Source organism: Pseudopodoces humilis, chromosome 1 (genome assembly GCF_049639895.1).
Source record: "Pseudopodoces humilis isolate 2021_Gansu_Grassland_sample_001 chromosome 1, ASM4963989v1, whole genome shotgun sequence".
NCBI classification, from domain to species: Eukaryota; Metazoa; Chordata; class Aves; order Passeriformes; family Paridae; genus Pseudopodoces; species Pseudopodoces humilis.
The window spans coordinates 98,726,987-98,745,440 of NC_142200.1; the positions used below are offsets into that span (position 1 = coordinate 98,726,987).

General features: G+C 39.0%; 1 protein-coding gene across 3 annotated transcripts; it reads right to left on the reverse strand.

The window, feature by feature from the left end:
- Positions 1–150: 150 nt before the first annotated feature.
- MPLKIP (M-phase specific PLK1 interacting protein) lies at positions 151–17,676 on the reverse strand. 3 transcript variants are annotated; one of them, XR_015773319.1, is made up of 3 exons: positions 17,254–17,659; positions 9,317–12,397; positions 151–1,346 (listed from the first exon to the last, which is right to left on the reverse strand). XR_015773319.1 is itself a non-coding variant. In XM_005529931.3 (2 exons), the coding sequence occupies exons 1-2, from the start codon at positions 17,605–17,607 to the stop codon at positions 12,194–12,196; spliced, it is 558 nt and encodes a 185-aa protein (XP_005529988.1). In that variant the 5' UTR covers positions 17,608–17,676; the 3' UTR covers positions 8,024–12,193. The 3 variants fall into 3 exon arrangements, 1 of the variants encoding a protein (XP_005529988.1); XR_015773318.1 differs by lacking the exon at positions 151–1,346 and adding an exon at positions 4,361–4,490; XM_005529931.3 differs by lacking the exon at positions 151–1,346 and having other exon boundaries at positions 8,024–12,397; positions 17,254–17,676.
- Between the last annotated feature and the right edge of the window lie 778 nt (positions 17,677–18,454).

Genomic DNA, 18,454 nt, shown 5'->3' on the forward strand with positions numbered 1-18,454 from the left:
AAGACATGCAAGTAGTAGTAATAATTTTTATTTCCAAACTGTACTTGCCATGACAATGTTGCCTTTTGGGAATAATGACAAAACAGCCAACAAATCCAAGAGAACTTTGCAGAGCTATTCTATCAACCCTGTTTCAGCTTCTAGCATCAGGTGAATTGGAGATGACTTTCTCTTTCAAATGACCTGGGAAGCTCCAGGTCAGTTTGGGTTTGGGTGTTTCTTGCTAGTCTTAACTGTTAGAATGCAAATTGTTTCTTCATATCCAGGGAAACATTCTGCATACTTTATTTAAAGTGCCTGACATTTGTTTCTACCTTGCAGCCTCTTCCACTGTTGGGTTTTTGGTTTTTTTTTTTTTTTTCTTTTTCATTCCTCAGTCCTGTATTAAGGTTTCAGTGTTATGGAGCTTTTGTATTGTAATCATCATGGGAAGCTGTAAATCAAAGCACTGAATAAGTATTTCCATCAAGTTCTAAAAATATCTGATAGTTTGAGTTGCAGTCCCAATATGAGGCTTCCTCCTGTCTTGGCTAAAGTATGTTTCTGTCTAAATGTTTAATCTATATGACATGTTTGCAGTGGCAAGAGCAGAAGGGGAGTCAGGAGCATCCAACTGATCTAAATACAGTCACTGCAGTCCATAATAAAATAAGGAATCTGGTAGTTTAAATTTAGGTGAAATCATCCATTTCCTCTACAGAACTGGGAAGAAAAATGCTATGAGAATGAGAGGGATCAGTTATATTGACTATATAAAAATAATGTCTAAAACCTTCTTCTTACAACATAAGAGGCTGCAGTTAACAGCAGTTAACAGGAACAAGTCAGGATTTCATATGCAGAATAGAAAGGACATCAAATATAGATGCTTCACAGACACTCAATTTGAGGGAATCTATTTCTTGTGTTTTAAGTGTGATGGATATTTAAAATAGCTCCTGCTATAGAAAATGGTGATGACTGATCAAGTTTCTACCCAATGTAGAGACAACAGTTTGACAAGACAAAATCAACAGGAAAAATCCACAAGCACTTGTTTTGCTCTGCAGAGTGTTTAACAGGACATGGGCTCCACTCTTTCCAAGAAAGCACCACTTGGTTGTGTAATGCCTTGACAAGTCATCTAACTGTTGAAAGATTTCACAGGACAGGAGAGAGAACACATCCACAGCATTATTAAATTCATCAGCATATAAACAGACCCAACAACTGGGATTAGATTTCTTATTGGTAGGATGCTCCAGAGTGCACTGGGGAAGCTGGCAGCTCCTACTGTTCTTCAAAGCAGTTCTAAAACTGTTCCGAAATGGGAAGGCAAAAGCTGCCTCAAGTTGTCATTAAGCACTCTGTAAGTAGTCATAAAAAGCAGGAAATCAGGTTTGTAACACTTGTATTATTCACCCTGTGTTTTGCAAAACATCATCTATATCATGTGAAGTATTACATATTGCTGGAATATAAATTCAGCATTTGCACAGTTTGACCACTATTAGGAATGCATTAACATTTTTAGGCTTGATTTTCTGTAGCTTTTAAAAACTAAAATGCATGAAAAGACTTATAATTATGGTGGCAGTTCTATGCTTTAGAAAAGAATGATGTCACTTAAAGCTCCTGTCCAAAAAGAGTCCCCAGTGAAAAAAACATTCAGATCCTGAAACCTCAACTCTGGAAATCAATTTGTGGATTATTTTTCTGTTTTGAAGCATGGAAAGTTTATTACAATACATTTTATAATACTGTCACAATTGTCTTTCTGATTCATTAATCTGAAAAGCTGAACCACAGGAGATTGAAAGAGCAGGTGTTGCACCAGATTAGGCATCAATCAGTTATGAAGATACTGGTCATTAAAAAATAAAAAAGGTCTTGTTAAATTAATGCCTAGTGAGCTAAAGACTGATTTGCTCTGTGATAATTGCTTGAGAATCTTCCACTGGAAGGGCCTATGCTTGTGATTACAGCATAAATCATTTCCATATGCAGTGAAATTCAAGAGAGTAAATATTCCTTTTCTAAGGAGATTGTGACCTCCAATGCTATGGTGTTGTGACTGAAAACTTAAAACTATTATCTTAGGTTGAAATTGTTCCTGCTGTCATTGCAGATTTTAGTTCAGACTAAGGACAAAAACCAGAACCCCTGTTAACTTCAGCTGGGATTTCCATTTAATTCTCCAGTGTCAGAATTTCCCTTTTAAACAGAATGTTGGGGGTTTTTAATGAAACTACCTTCCATTAAAAAAAAATTATGTATAATTTGGCATACATATTTTGGCCACAGAAGACTCTCTCCTGGAGATCTGTGAAGTACACAAACGTAGATTATCAAAGAAATCATGGAAATTCTCATCTATTCTAAGTCCTTATTCTTTTGTTAAAAGCTGTTTCTATTTGTATTTTCTATAGTAGATTTGAAGGAAATCAAGGAGTTATTTTCAGAGCTCTGTCAGAATTTGGAACATTTAATGAACAGTTATAGCAGAGAGTGAGAGATGCTCACAGAATTAAACAGCTACCACGTATCATTAGCATGTGTAGGAAACCATGGCTGACTTTCTGCTGGCATCCCTCCTCCCAGGAAGGCAATGCATTTGAAACTTAATCTGAAAATGTTATTGATTAGGGAATGCAATAGGGAGAGCAGAAAGCATCAGGTTCTCTTCTGCCACTAAACAATAATAAGGCTTAAGCAAGACATCTCCTCTTGGTATTCATTCATTTTCCTATATGCAAAATGCTGGACTAATAACTTTACCCCGTCTGAAGACTGATGTGATGCTTAATGAAATACAATTAATGTGTTGGTTTGGCTTTATATTAAAAGCAATGTTTCCATCTGTAAGGTGAATTTCTGTTAAGCAGGATATAGAGATTAAAGCTCTTTCTACAGATTTTGTGAATCCCTGTTCTCCTGTTTGCTCAGGAGTAACAGTTTGCCTGTCTGGAGTAACAGAGGCAAAGTAATTAGAAGATGAGTCCTGATTTCTAACTCTGATAGAAAGAGGTTGTTTGTACCGCCACACAGAAGCACAAGATATGGAGAGGCTTCCACTAAAATCCCTGACTTTGCCTAGAAAACTTTTTTGTTTTTTAGACAGCAACTCTAGTTAAATGGTCTTCTTACCATAAGCTTACAGTATTTCACAATTTCCTTTACACACTTTAGGTGTATAAAAATGGTACAATTTTGTATACTTTTTATATGAAAAATAAATTTGGTTTGATACTAATTTCAGACAGAATTAATTGTATTATTAACTTCAAAGTTTAACAAAACTCGTAGCCAGAAGGTTCATGAAATATGTATGAGCCCCAGCACTTCATCTGCCTTGTTACTGGATCAAGGCATGGAGGGCTGGTGGCTGAAAGTGGCCTGGTCTGGAACTCCCTCTGGGGTTCTTCCTATTCTTACGAATTTAAAAAAAGGATGAAGTGACAGCAAGCAGATGTCTGTGTTTACATGACTCCAGAACAGACCTCTCTAGAGATGAGAAGGAAATTCCAAGAAAAAGCTGTGAACTGTTTTAACTCTTTCTGCCTGGGATACCACAAAGGCAAATCTTTAAATATCAAGTGTCCTTCCTTGTGGTTTAAACAGAACTGGTGGTTTTATGTGGGAGTTGCCAGGTGAGGTTCAGATGCAACATTGTGCAGGATTTCACAGGATATGCTTCTCTCTACCACGGACAGTGAGATTTGGAATTTGACAAAATCTGTGAAGCATTTCTGAGTAAAAAGTGTATTTCACTGATGCTTTAGTTTATGGATACTGAGAAGGTCTATATCCCATACCTCTTCACAACTAGAATCATCCAAGTTATTAATTTCACTCACTCTCTGGGACTCAATACTTGGAACTTTAAAACAAATTTTTCTTTACGATTTTGAAAGATTCTTAAAACTTGCAACTAGTAAAAAGAAACAATAATAACCAAAAATTCATCATGACCTCAGGACAAAAATAATGAAGCAGGAGTGTGAAAACTGCAGGCAGAAAAAACAGATGTGTTACAGATTGAAGTACCTTTGTAAATACCTTTGCAGTTGATGTTGTAACATTATTATAGAAGAGATAGTCACTGGCAGCTCCCATCTTGAGATTCACTGTTGGAAAAGCTCACTGGAATTAAATTTCTTGTTCCAGCCATCAGCAAGTTTAGTTTGAAACACATTTTAAACTATTAAATTATAATCTCTATGATTTGAAAACATTTGTATTTTCTTTGTCAGAACTAGTGGAACAGTGATGGTTAAGAATGGAAAAATCTTCTTGAGATACACATGGCTCTGAATAATAAATTCAATGTTTATTTTATAATAAATAAATCAATATATTAAAAATTAAAATAAAATTTTATGGGTTGTTTAAGTCACAAAAGAGTAGAAATCTTTTAAGAGAGAAGTGTCAGCCACAGAAAGCACATTGGGAATAACTGGTGGAAAGTGACTCCAGAGAAAATGCAAGGCTTGGCCACAATGTTGTGGATCCTGTGAAGAAACAGAGTGAGAGACTGAATGCAGGTCTTACCTTTCTTCAGCTTTCCACCCTTTTGTGTCCCTTATGGGGACACTTTTAACATGTCCTGGACTCTTGCCCACGTTCTGTGCTGATGCTTTGTGATATTATATATGACTGAGAATGACTCATGCAAATGGTGTGTTTTTGAAGGTGCAGACCCTCTCACTGGATTGTCTCCATGCCAGGAGGTGCTGGAGGGGCAAGTCAGCTGAACTGATGATCCTTGCCAGGCCCCAAACAGGATTATTTATTTTGGGATGCTTACCTAGAAACAGACTAGTTGCTGCTAAAGCCATATGCTTTGACTAGACATTTTTCTGCTGGTTTTCTCTGATACATTAATACAGTTAGAATGACACCAGAACCTTGCTTTTTCCTTATGCTCATTGAAAGGTTTCAAGACTGAAAGCAGTCACTCTGTAGCAGATCTCAGGGCTGTTCAAAAGCATCTAAGTAGAAATTAGCACTGAAGTAACTAGTGCTGGACTAAATTTGAATTTTTTTTTAACTGGCAGTAAATGATTAAGTATATTGAATAGGAGAGGTTCCTAGGCAGACAACCTTTTTATTTCTGCTGTCCACCAAACTCATTTCTCTCAGAAATGCACATCTGCTTTCTTGTCCTTCATGGATTTAAAAACCTTAATAGAGCCTGTGGCTGCTGGAGCAATACTGGTTTTATGCTTTCATGAGGTAGTTTTCTTCCATCCAACTTGGTGTAGTATCAATGAGGATCTCCTTAGTGGAAATAGAAGTATTTAAGAGATGGTTGTGTTGGGAAGCTACCAGAAGGAACTGGGATCAACACAACACTTTCCTTGTGCCTTCTTCTTGCACAGTTTTTCTGTTTCTTTTTAGAGTGACTTTGCCTGTTTATTATTGCTGAATTTGCAATGTTTAACAGAGATTTGAGCACCACTTGTCTGCACGTTCAGTAGTTGCTTTTTTAAAATCTCAAGGGTGGCCACCATTGGCAAAGTCATGTCTGTGTTGAACAGTTCTCACTGCACATCTGACAACAAAGTCCATCACTCAACCAATGCAGGCTCATTTAGATGAGTCAGGGGGATCTGTGTGACTTTACTTGTCATAATTCTGTCATTTCCAATAATGTAAACTAACAGGACTGAAGGGTGAGTGTGGTGGGTGGTTGGATGACTCCTATTCCATCAAACCCTCCAGCAGAGCCCTGCAGCATGGAGTGAGCCTATTTCAGTGGAAAGAGCAGGGAATGTATGCTCATTTCCATGGAAAACCAAGGCAGAAGAGCCCTAACGTATGGCTGCTGTATGGGCAGTACTGAAAAAAAAAGGGGGAAAAAAAAGAGACAATAGAAAACCCTCTGGAGAGGAAAACTTAGGGTAAAACTGCCTAAGTTATCTTCTCTGGATGGAGTTGGGTGGGGGTGTGTGTGCTAAAGGAAAACAGCCCACTTTTGGTAAGTCCCTTTAAACTGTTTGCTTGAAATATAAAGTACACAAAGCCTTATGGATATGTTTAGTAATGTACTAGAATCTACTTTGCAAGTTGTAAGACCATAGAGGTTTGGTTAATGCATACTGGGATGATCTAATAGCGGAGAAACTAAACTGGGCTGTTACCAGTAGTATATTCACAAGGTACAGACAGTAACTATTTCTTCCTCATGTCACAGCAGTGAGGATTACAGGCTACAGGAGAGCCAATGTATAAAACATGCAGCAATTGTTGCAAGAGGAAATTAAATACTGTCAAAATGCAAAAATGCAACCAGTTGCAATAGATACCTTAAAACCAGGGATTCAAAGGTTTTTTTGCACAAACTTTCTACATGCTTTGAAGTTTATTTTAGAAACCATTCTGGGTATAGGAACACAGCTGATAGTCTAAGCTGTCTTCAGTTCCACCAGGGACACAATTTGGCAGCTCATTCATTTGCAAACAGTTATCACGGTTTCTTAACCTGTTGCCCACAGTGTGCAAACAGCTTTCCAACATGTGGAAATGAACCACCCAGTAATTTTCCTTAGTGTAATTTAATTGTCATAGAAATCAGGAGGCTATTAAAAATTTACAGACAAGGGAAACAGCCTTAGGAAAGTGCAATGGCAAGTAATCAATATCAGTGCCTTCTTATAGTTATTAACTCAAGTTGTACTCTTGGACCATTTGCAGATGTTAATTTTCCCTTCTCTCTGTTACAATCCCTGAGATTTTTAAATCCTGTTTTTTCACAGCTAAAAAAAAAAACAAAAAAAACCCAAAGAAACTAAACTTCACAGACAAGTGGAGAAGACAGTCTCTTCTGCAAACTCAACTGTAGGAATAATAATAATTTCTAACATGTTAACAGCTCAAAGCCTTCTTTTACATTAACCTAAAAATCTTCATAAAGCTACAGGAGGTGGTGGTTTAAGAACACTGCAATTGCTACTTACAATCCAATTATTGATGATACTACTCCCTACCTGTCAATCTGCTTTTTAAAGCTTATGTTAGCTCTGTTATTTGTGCTTTATGCTGCACAGGCATCCACAGAAGCTGTCAATTAGCTTGATTCCTCTTCCCTTGTTTTAACATTAGCTCTGTCATGCTTGGAAAGAGAATGATTTGCATCAGAAAGAGGTTTTGTTCTTCCCTTTACTGGTATCTATACTAACAGTTGCATCGACATCATGTTCAGTGGTTTGAACTCATAGGAATTTCCTCATGCATACAACAAAGATTTGAACTCACTGACTCTACAGTAACAGTTTTTAACTACCTCGAATACACAGCAATTAGACTGTGGCAAAATACATACGGATACCAGGTTTAAGTGTAGTTTAATACAGCATCAAACATTGAGGTTACTGCTACACAGAAGCAGGGTAGTACATGCAGATTTTTGGTGCAGATTGTAATAGCAGGACTGTCAGCAGAATTAAAAATTTCACTCTGGAACTGTACTGTTATGATCCTTTCTAGCTGCAGGAGTTACATTCTTGTATACAAATGTTTAACAACGTGCAACAGCCACAGACAAGTGAAAAAACAGCAGTGGAATTCACCCGTGATTTTACTGCAGAAAATGCTGATGGAATTTAAAATCCAGGATGTGTACTAACCAACCCCCTGATGCAGTTTGAATCCCACATAGAGCTGGGGATGCAAAATGGATTACTATTTGTCTCCATATAAGCAGCCTCTGGGCCCTGCTAGACTGGCATGGTGGGAGTCTAGGGGTAACTTCTAGGACAGGAAGGGTGGCCACACACCAAACATCTGCCCAGCTGTCTCTAGCACAGGAGGCACAGGTTTCTTAGTATCATCAAGGAAGCAATGGGATGAGATAAAGCCTTTTTTGCCAGATCTAAAATAAATTAAAGGTAAGCCTAGATTTGAGGTCTAACACTCAAGTGTTATTTATTTTGTAAAAGAAAATTCAGAAGTTCAGATTGAGAAATTATTGTTAAATTCTATGTCAGCAAAGCACACATTTAAGTGAAAATGGCAGTGAATGAAACTGAATCAGTTTGTGCCTTTTGAGATGTACAGACAAGAAGTTATTTTAGGCAAAAAAATTTGGTTGTGAATTAATGACTGAATGCTGAAACCGCATTACTGTTGAGTGTAAACACAACTCGGTTTCTTTCATTTCTTGTGATGTAAAAAATTGTTTGAACCATCTCAAATGAGAAAAAAAGTTTATCTAGTTACCTATGTCAACTGGTATGTAAGTTTCTGAAAACCTGAGACATGAAAATCATTAGACAATTCTTCACCCATCAGTTTAGGCAACACTCCCTTTCCTCCACCAGTTCCAAGAAGATAGAAGGAAGGCAAGCAAATCTTGATTTGGCGAAAAGAGAATAGTCTTTACTCTTGAGAATTTTGGAAAATATTACAAGAATGAGTTTAATTAATTGCAAGACAGTCATATAAAAAACACATGTATGAATTCAAATTCAGAGTAATTGCTAGGCAGAAGGATAAACTGCAGTGCTGGTAAAAAGCACTGACAGATAAATGGATAACAGAATTTTCAAACTGTAACATTAGATACTTATACATCCCAGATGTATGAACAAATCCTCTAACTTCACTGAGATTACTCAGAAGCACAGCTTGAAAACCAAACACACTATAAAAAAACTTTTCTTTAGAAGGAAGGTGAACAGCTACTTGTAGAATTTCCATATAATGCATTTTCAAATGACACCCCCCCCCCCCAATCTCTAATGAAATAATTTATGTAAAGTTAAGAGAACATAAAGATGTCCTTAACAGGAAAAGAAACCCGACTGAAAAAGTAGTTACCCATTCTGCTGACCAGCCGCATTTTACCTGGTAAATGTTCACAGCTCCGACATTAGGAAAATGCCACATCTCAGTGCATTACCTCTAATCTAGAGGAGGAGTTTAACATGAACTTTTAAAATCCCATTTTAATTTAAATTCTAATATTTTAAATAATTTAACAATTTCAATGTGTATACTGAGTGCCACAGAAGAATGAATATTCCATATTATAAAGCTGGAAAGAAAACCCTAACCTGAAGTTTGAACTATTATAGTGCACATCTTGAAGTAACTACCTACCCAGTGTGTTGCTGCATTACACATGTTCTCAGCTGATTTAAGTTCTTGTTAATGTAGTAGTGATGCAGTTCACTCTTAAACACAGGAGCAAACAGCAACAAGCGAATTAAATTTTTGCTGGAAGAGTTAGTCACGAGTTACACTTTACAACTGAAGAGAACGTCAAAACACAAGGCAAACAAAACAGACTGGAAAAGTGTGTGAACCCAAACTTCTGAAAAAGAAGCTAACTTACCTTGAAATCCAAGAAGTCTGTTGAAGAAAGAGCAATGTCCATATACTCAGTGTGTTCATCACAGAAGAATCCCTTCATTAACAAGACATAAGCACTATTTTGTGTTTCATGGGCTCATGAAGAGATGTATTTTGTGCTTTACATTTTATCATCAAATGCTATTTCCAGAATCATACTGGTACTATGAAGTGGCTTCATTAACAAATGAGGAAGTGATATATCCTCTCTCCATCGGATTTTTGCCAAATGGTAAAAAGGAAAAAAAACTGGAGAGGAGGTATGTCCTTAAGCTTCCTGGATATCATGGCAAGAAAGGCAAAGCTTAAACTGGCTTTGAGTACATTATATTTATAGTTCTGAACATGTGTTCATGCATTTTACAGGTCTTCAACAATGACATATCTAAATTTTACTGTAATTACAGAATTTCTGCCAGAAGCCAGAAAGGTGAATCCTTTTTAAGTTTTTGGTGCTGATGCTTGACCAAATGACTGTAGCCTTTAGCAGTATGATGTACTTAAAATTGTTGAGTCGTATCATGACGTGCACTGAAGCAGCAGTTTAACAGATGGCATTGTGGAAGGTGTGCATGGATTAAACAGTGCTTCAAGATTATTTCCTCAGTTCTCTTTCTGGAACATTGACCTTCACTGATGTCTGATACCTAGTTCCAGGAGTTAAGAGTTATTATCAGAGAAGTCTGGCTTTGATGCCTGGGTCAACTGCAATGCTGCCAAAGTGGAAAAATCCATCTTTGCAATGTGCAAAGATAGCTCATGCTGGCTACTGTGTATGAAGTCCCACCTCTAACAGTCTCCTTTCTCTCAAGAATCCCTTACCTTTCCTTTCTCCCTTCCAAACCCAGACTCTTCTCATATCTGAGAACACATCATGTCTTAACTCTCTTAAATAGAATAATTTTTGTTTCTCCAAGATCACCAAATGTTGCAAAACATAAATTGCAATTCAATTACATGGGAAACAGCAACAAAACAGGGCACTTGGTTAAGCACACTACAACTTTTTTTTTTTCTGTAAGCTTTACAGCACAAGGTTTAAGAAAAAAAAGAAAATTTTACACTTCAATTTTCACAATGACATTGATTAACTTATGTATAAATTCTAAAGACTACAACTTGTCAAGTCATTTCAGTTTCACTGGTATCTATTATAGATTACAATACTGATAGCTGCCATTTAAGGCACCACTTTTTGATTCTGGGATGAAGATTTAACCATTCTTGATATCCAGCAGGCATTATGTTCTCAGCTCTTGAGGCAGCCTTTTTGGATATAATACTAGTTCAGGGCCAACTGGGGAACGACAGAAGTGACATATTTTAGATTGTGGTCCTAATAGTACAAGAGACTCAGCATATTTCAACACATTAAACCCCCCCTTACAGTTTGAAATTGTTCTCAAAGGCAGTGTTATCTTATGCTGAAACAGATAAAGAGTACCGAGGACTATTCTACCTTGGCAAAAGACAATTTACTAAGAACAGTTTAATGGGATTTCCTGTGCTCTTCTACCTAACCGTGCCTCAGGACTACAAAAATATGTTTTGAGTATATAAGAAGCTTAAAAGAACACATGTATTTTGAAAACCAAACTAATGGTTTTATTTAAGCAAGTTTTTACATTGTACCTTGACTTAAAAGTCAAGATCAACAAACAAATAGTGGTATGTTCAACAAAAATGTATCTCAGTACTGCAGGTTTAACATGGCAAGTTAAGAACATGCCTGCAGCTGGAACTATTTCTTTTTTATTCTAGATTATGATATTCACTCCTGTATTTAAGCATGGATCTTCCACATAAAGACAAGCTGTAAAAAAAACCCCAACTCGTTGCTTTCCTTTTCAGTATAAAAATATAGCATATAACAAATAAAACAATCCTCCTGGCAATGATGCCCTGCTGTAAGTAATAATAAAAAATAATTGAAAAATATAAAACAGATTAAAAAAAGATGCTATGCATGTACTAATGTCAACTGTGTAACAAAAACTGTTATTTATTCTGTACTATTCTAGCAGATGGATCCAGAAAGAACATTTGCATTTATGTAAGTTTGATGTTTTGCATCCTTTAGACCTAAACTGTCACTGAACAGACTTGTTACTATAATCCAGGAATTTCTAATATTGATCCAAATATATATTTTTTAAACATAAAAACAAGCAATTCCAGAATTGAGTTTGTGACTCAAGAGTTTGTTCAACAAATTAAACTTTCCAAAACCCATGCATTTGTTTCCTGAGATGGCTCTAAGTCATGTTTCAACTTCACATTACACTGCGATTAACAAGAATTACTATGCACAAAACCAGACGTTAACTACAGCATACAAGCACATTTACAGAAGTCACCTAATTTCAGTGTTGAGAACTACTGTGTTAACGTGTACACCTTAACAAAGCTCCTAAAATATTCTTTATACATTACAAAACAAGGATTTACAAAACTTTATTTTACTTCCAAGTTATTTCATTGTAAAACTGTTGAAACATAAAAAAATACCACTCTCTAAGAGACTTCACAATAAAAGGCAAACAATCTGGCATGGGAGAGGTAAGTATATGGAAACTTGTTTTAACAGTCACAAATCAGTCGCTGGTGATTAAAGAACACTTTGTTCTTCAGAGCTGGTAGGCACTTCCACATAGCCAGAAATATAAGTTTTCCTACCACTCCTTTTGCCTCCCATACATAAAAATATCCAATGCAATAAAAAAAGGTAGGATAAAAGGGTGAACATGTGATGAAGTAAAAGTATTATCTAAGGTCTTGATTATTGTTCATCTTGTGTAAGTGTAAAGATTCTGTCCCAAAGTTTTCCTGACAAGATGGAGTTATTTGGCCTTTAAAAGTGTTAGCTGAAATACCTCCCTTTTTTACCAGTACATGTTGTTTGCTCACTGCTGTATTGCTGGTTTATGTCTGTAACAGAAACTGGCTCTAGGCCAGCCCATGGGTCCTCAAGCATTGAAGGTCTGTAATAGTTTTCCACATCATTAGACACTCTTTTCTCTCTGCCATGCGCTGTACCAAATGGAGTAGATGTCCTGGGTGATCCCTTTGGAAGAAAACCATCAGGTAAAGAAACATTTAATAATCTAATTCAAGCTAACAAAAAAAAAAAAAAAAAAAGTTTCCTTCTACTGTAGTAGAGCTCTGAAGCCAATTATTAATCATAATTACTACACCTCACTTGCATCTTCCTCAGGAAATACTAACTTTAATGTATTTTATTTATGAATGATGATTTACCAGGATAAGAAAAATGCACCACCACAGTCTTCTCCCAAATACTTGTTTACATCACTCTGGCACATAGCTGCAGAAAAGCAGCTCATGCTATTTTTCATAATCTGTCAACAACATGTCTAACAAAAGCTGAAGAACAAAACAGGGAGTTAGATGCTCAGAAAGAGTTGACAATATTAACAAGAGCAGAAGTCAAATATTAAGTACTTACAGATTGAACACAGCATTGTATAATGCAAATAGTTACCAAGAATTCATTGGAAAAAAAATTCCTCTTTTAACTAAATCAGTGTTCTGTAAAATTTGAGAACAGATGACTTTATTTTTTATACAGTCTCAGTGGTAATCAGTGACTTAGTGGGTATTGACTTTTGTAGAGAGCTTTTGATTTTTTTTTTAAGATCAAGGATTATGACGATTGCTTCTGTAAAGCTGCTACAAGTCTGCAGCTTAAGAGTGCTGTGACATAAAGAAACTCCTGTAATAATTTTCTCCTGTTAGCAGCATCCCTTTTTGACCTCAGAGTCACTCCTCTAAAAGGTGAAGTTCTGTCTAAAGCTGTATTTATTTTAATTAATTTGTTTTAACCAAAGTTAAGCAACCCACACTACAGATACACAGTAATCTCCAAGCATGCCCATTACATTCTGTATGACTACAGCAACCTCAAGGATGCCTTGAGGCTCGTTATCAGATTCTGTAAAGCAGGGTAAAAGTACTTGATTAATGGCTGCTTTCCCCCACAACCCTGCCACCTCTGAATTTTTGGATCAGCAGGGATGGTATTTGAATTTGACTAGTAAGCCCTAACAGTATCTATGTAAATAGATCACATAAAACAATTTCTTGGCAAAAGTGAGAAATGGTGCCATAAAGTGAAAGACCCAATGTTTAGCCAGAAGAATAGATTTCACTCAAACAGCTTGAACCTGTTTCTGCTAACATGCTGTGGCAGGAACATGTTGATGGGTTTCCAGCAAAAACTTTTCAAGAACTCCTGAAGTTCAATGATAATGGATATATGATCAAATGTGGGAACATCCATGTCTTATTTATAGGGCACTTGTTTCTAATGATTCTTTGCAGCTAGGTTATGTAGCTGAGAGGATGATCTCAAAACAGAAGAATTTCCAAAAGGTGGTGAATTACTATATTGTATCAAACCCCAGGAGGGTCAGAGAATCACCTCAGAATGCATCTAAAAAACACTCTAAGGGGCTTGGAGTTTCCTCGAGTAAGCTGACATGCTCTAGCAACAGCGACATTTATGTTAAGCACTCACATTTAGCAGTGAAACAGCAGTACCCAGTGCATTCTGTCCTAAATAAACACAAAACCCCACCATGTCTAAACCACCACATTTAATGAAGACCTTTTAATTTTGACAGATTAACAAAACAGATTGAATGCGGAGCTCATTTATTGCTGTGTTTAATCTGCAGAAGGCAAAAAAGGCATGAGATGATATAATGATCTGCAGTACTCAGTGAACAGAGCAAAATAATTCACTGGTAAGGCTCATTTGTATGGATTTATTTAATAATTTAAATTTCTCTACAATATGATGCAGGTCATCAATAACAATGACATTTTAGCATTTTTGAAATCCAAGAAATTTATTATTATGTAATACAAGACTGACAGCCTTCAGTACATGTTTAATTTAAGCATATGGATTATTTTAGAAAACTTGTCATCATATGCTTTTTCCCCCCTGAATTTTTTTTTAGGGAAGACAAACAAAATGTGATTATTCACATTATAGGCCTGTGGAAAAGGAAATCAGCCCCACCTGTACAAAAGAAACCATTCAGTGCAAGAGGCACTATCTGGTACCCAAGATAGCTTTCTATTAGCTGTCACTAATGCAAACAGCCTTTTCTCAATGAACTTTCCTTAAAGAAACAGCCAATCTATCATCTGTACTTTTTCTCCAGATAACAAATCTCTCTTTGGAGTACAAAAAGTTACTGAGTGGAGTAACAGTGCCTTGAAACTGACGACAGTCAATTCCTTTATCAGCTTGCTTCACCTGATGTAATTGCAGCTGCTGGCATATGCACAAAACACAAAAATTAGTCAATCCTCACACACTGTACCACTTCAAAAGGGTAGCATTTGTTTTACTTTCTGTAATAATTTTTGATCCACACCACTCCATAGCTGTTGCTAGCAGCTAGTTCAGTAATTCCTGCTGAGTCTAGAGAATGAAACATTACCACTATGTGAATTCTAAATGGAGATAAGAAATGCAACAAAGACAAATCACAGAATGGTTTGGGTTGGAAGGGACCTTAAATATCATCTGGTTCCAACCTTCCTCCCGAGGACACTGATACTTCCCACTAGTCCAGATTGCTCAAAGCCCCATCCAGCCTGACCTTGAACAATGCCTGGGATGGTGCATCCACAGCTTCTCTGGGCAACCTTTTTCAGTGCCTCACCACCCTCACAATAAAGAACTTCTCCCTAATATCCAATGTAAGCTTACTCTCTCACAGTTTAAAGGCATTCTCCCTCATCCTGTCACTACAGGCCCTTGCTTCCAGAAACATGTTTTCATAAAATATAAAGCAGAAGCACCTCTGTGGAAAAAACAGAAAATGCTGTAAACTACTGGCCACATGAAGGCTGTTAGCCATTTCAGTATGTTTTTCTTCAAGTTTTCTGTTTGTTTCAAAGAATGAAAGTCTTTGAGCACAAAACGGATACAGAATGCTAATGGCATGACATTAATAGAACACTAAAGTAAACGTAAATTGTCTTCTGGATTTTCCAATGCAATTTTAAAGAGCCACTATCATCTCAAAAGTGACTGTAGCATCATAAATGCCAAAGGCAGTGGAGTTCATTTAACAGGATCTACAGAGGAGAGGGGACAAAGCACATGCCTCACGTGAAATCTGATGCTTAGAAAATGCAGAAAGGCCTACCTAAATCTATTTATGGCCTCATGGGTGGAGATCCTTGTCCACACCAAAGCAGATGAGGACTCATGGTTTATGAGACTAACTCCCTCTATGATTGCCTCTACTGCCCTCCCAGACAGGACAGCTCATGTGTACGTACACACGTAGAAGCGCAGACTCACACATTTCTTCAGTCCTGGGCAAAGCTACAGACATTCAACATCCTTTGAGTCTGAAGGAATTGCCATCAGGCCAGTGCTCCTAAACTACTCACAAGGTGTAAAGAAAGAAAGGGGAGAATGGAAGATGCTGTGACAGTCTGAGACTGGATTCAAACTTGTACCTTCTTCATGTCATGTTCCTAACCTCAGAACATAACCTGACTTTATGTCAGGTTTCCTATATCAAGAACGGAGCCTATGCGAGGGTTCCTGTCCTCAGATCCTGACATGAAACAGTTCTGGCTAAACCAAAAGACAAAAGGATTCCTACATATTCTTCTGCTCAATTAATTCTAAGGCAGGCTTTGAAAAAAACCCTTAATTGAACAGCCAAAGAGTGATTTTTTTGAAGGGAAATTAGATTACATTGATGACATAAATTGTCCCTCCATAACCTGCAGCAGAAATGCCACATGCCTGGCTTTTTCAAAAGGCACTGAGGTTGTGCAATCTGTTGGCTTCCACACCAGGAGAGTCTCTGCTGTTGTGCTGAAGAAAATGTGTAAATTTTATAATGATCCCCTTCCACCAACTGTGAGATTCCTGACTTAACTGCATCATAAGAAAAAAATAATACTAGTCTTCAATGGACACGTGACAATGCAGTGCAGGCACATTAAGATTTTACTCATCTCTATTAAGATGTGACTTCATTATCATACTTTAATCCTTCAAGTATCAATAAGAGCACAAAAAAAATTATCATTGTACTGCACGTGTCATTTGTTACACTTTTAAGGTTTCTCTAATATTGCATAAAACCAGTTATATGCATAAAGTTGTTATCCTGAGAACTGTCATCCCTGTGTGCATTGCCACATGCTACAACTAACACAGCTGAAAAACAGCTTAACTCACAGAACCTGTTGTTGATGGCTTTCAGGAAAACTATACAAACAGAAGCTTTCAGAGCAAAGCAAAGACTTTAAAATGAGAGTCATTATCACAACAGATGCTCTCATTTCTGCTTAAAGGAGCCTCAGCTTGATTTTCTTTAACAGAGCACTCCTCTTCTCTGTCCGTGTCCCTGAAAACTCCGAGTGTGGACAGGGTGTGGACAGGGCAGCTCCCACGATGGAGGACAACACGGGCAAAGTAAAAGCACACCGCGCTTCACCAGTGCACTAAAGAAAACTGATCAGAGGGAGGCACGTACAGGACAAAGAGGTGTTTGCTGCCGTTTCGGCCGGGGCTTAATTCTCGACCTTCATACGACAAAATATTTAAAAAATGCTGCCCCTTTGTGTCTTCACAACGCGCCAGGCCTGAATCTATCTTCCCTTTCCTCATCTCACAGCTGCCTGTGCTCTGTCCCTCCTCTCTACTGCGGAGGAATGGGCGGGGGAAAAGCTGATGTTGCCCAGTGCGGTTCAAGCCTCGCTCTCCCCTGAAAATCCTGTTGGCGGTGGATGCTGCGCTGGCACAAGCCGTCGGCGTGCCTTCCCCCAGCGGGCTACGGGCCCCGCTTGGAAGCAGCAGGTCCCTCCCGCCTTCCTTCCCTCCATCCCCGTGTCCCTCTCCGCCTTGCCCCATACCTGGAAGTGCCTCTGGAAGCCGCCGGGCGAGCGCTTGTGCTGCGGCGGCGGGTGCAGAGGCGCTCCGGCCGGGGACGCGCCGCCGTACGGAGCCGGGTACCGGGGACTGACGCTCTGCGGCCTGCGCGGGGTCTGCGCCCCGGGCGAGGGGCTCCCGAAGCGCCCGTGGAACCCGGGGCCTCGGGGCGAGAGGCCGCTGCCGTAGGGCCCGGGCCGGTGGCCGTAGGGCGGCGTGTGGTGGGGGCTCCCGTAGCCCCGCGGAGAGGGCGGCAGGGGCCCTCCGCCGGAGGGAGGGCTCCGGAAGCCGCCGCCCGCGTAGGGAGGTGTCGGCGCGCGGAATCCCGGCCGGTACATGGCCGGGCCAGGCCGGGAATGGCGGCTGGAGCGGAACCTGTGCAATGGCGGCGGCGCCGCGTCCGCTCTTTTCTCTTCCCCCGCCTCTTCCCCGCCAGGCGGGCGGCAGGTTCCGGCCTCTAAACGTTCCGCGGCGGGGAGGGCGAGGCGCCGTCCATCCCATCCCATCCCGCCTGGAAGCGGGAGGCGGGAGAGAGGGCCCGGCAGCCTCACACAGAGACCTGGCGCGCCGAGCCCCAGGGATTCTGCGCGCTTTCAACTGAAGGGGAATAATCCGGAGCAGGAGCCTCAGAGGATTCCCGCTAACTCAGACGCTGGGGCTCACGGGGTTTGTGGGCTCGGCGTGGCTGTCAGCGAATGCCCGCCGTTCTACAGCTGCTAAAAACCAACGAAATGAACTCGTGTGAAGCAAAGCGAGTGTTCACCTCATATTTCGTGTCACTTCAGATATACTTATTGTGCGCCTTTGTTCTGGAGTCTTAACGTCTGAGGCTGCAAATGCTGCGTGTTACGGCAGTCCCGACTGAAAAAACACAGAGTGACATTTAAAAAGCACTTTAATGGAAAGAGTTTTCCTCAAAATCAGTTTGAACCATCAGCAATTAAGTGAGTGGTAGCTCAGGCAGTGACTTACTCATACAAACCCGTAGCAAAATGCTATTTTGTTGTATTTAGCACAAAGTCAATTTAACAGTGTTGTTTATTACAATTCCTGCTCTGTTCCCAGGTACCTAATAATGCAAATCCTCGACAGCTCTGTAAAAAATAGTAAGGATTTTTTTTTTTTTTAATTATTATTTATTTCTGTCAGCAAAGCACTACTCGATTTTAGGACATTGCAACATAG

Coding starts and splice junctions, on each gene's coding strand:
- MPLKIP (XM_005529931.3), bottom strand. CDS start 17,607: ATGTACCGGCCGGGATTCCGCGCGCCGACACCTCCCTACGCGGGCGGC. Junction 12,398..17,253: donor GCTTCCAGAGGCACTTCCAG/GTATGGGGCAAG, acceptor TTTCTTCCAAAG/GGATCACCCAGGACATCTAC.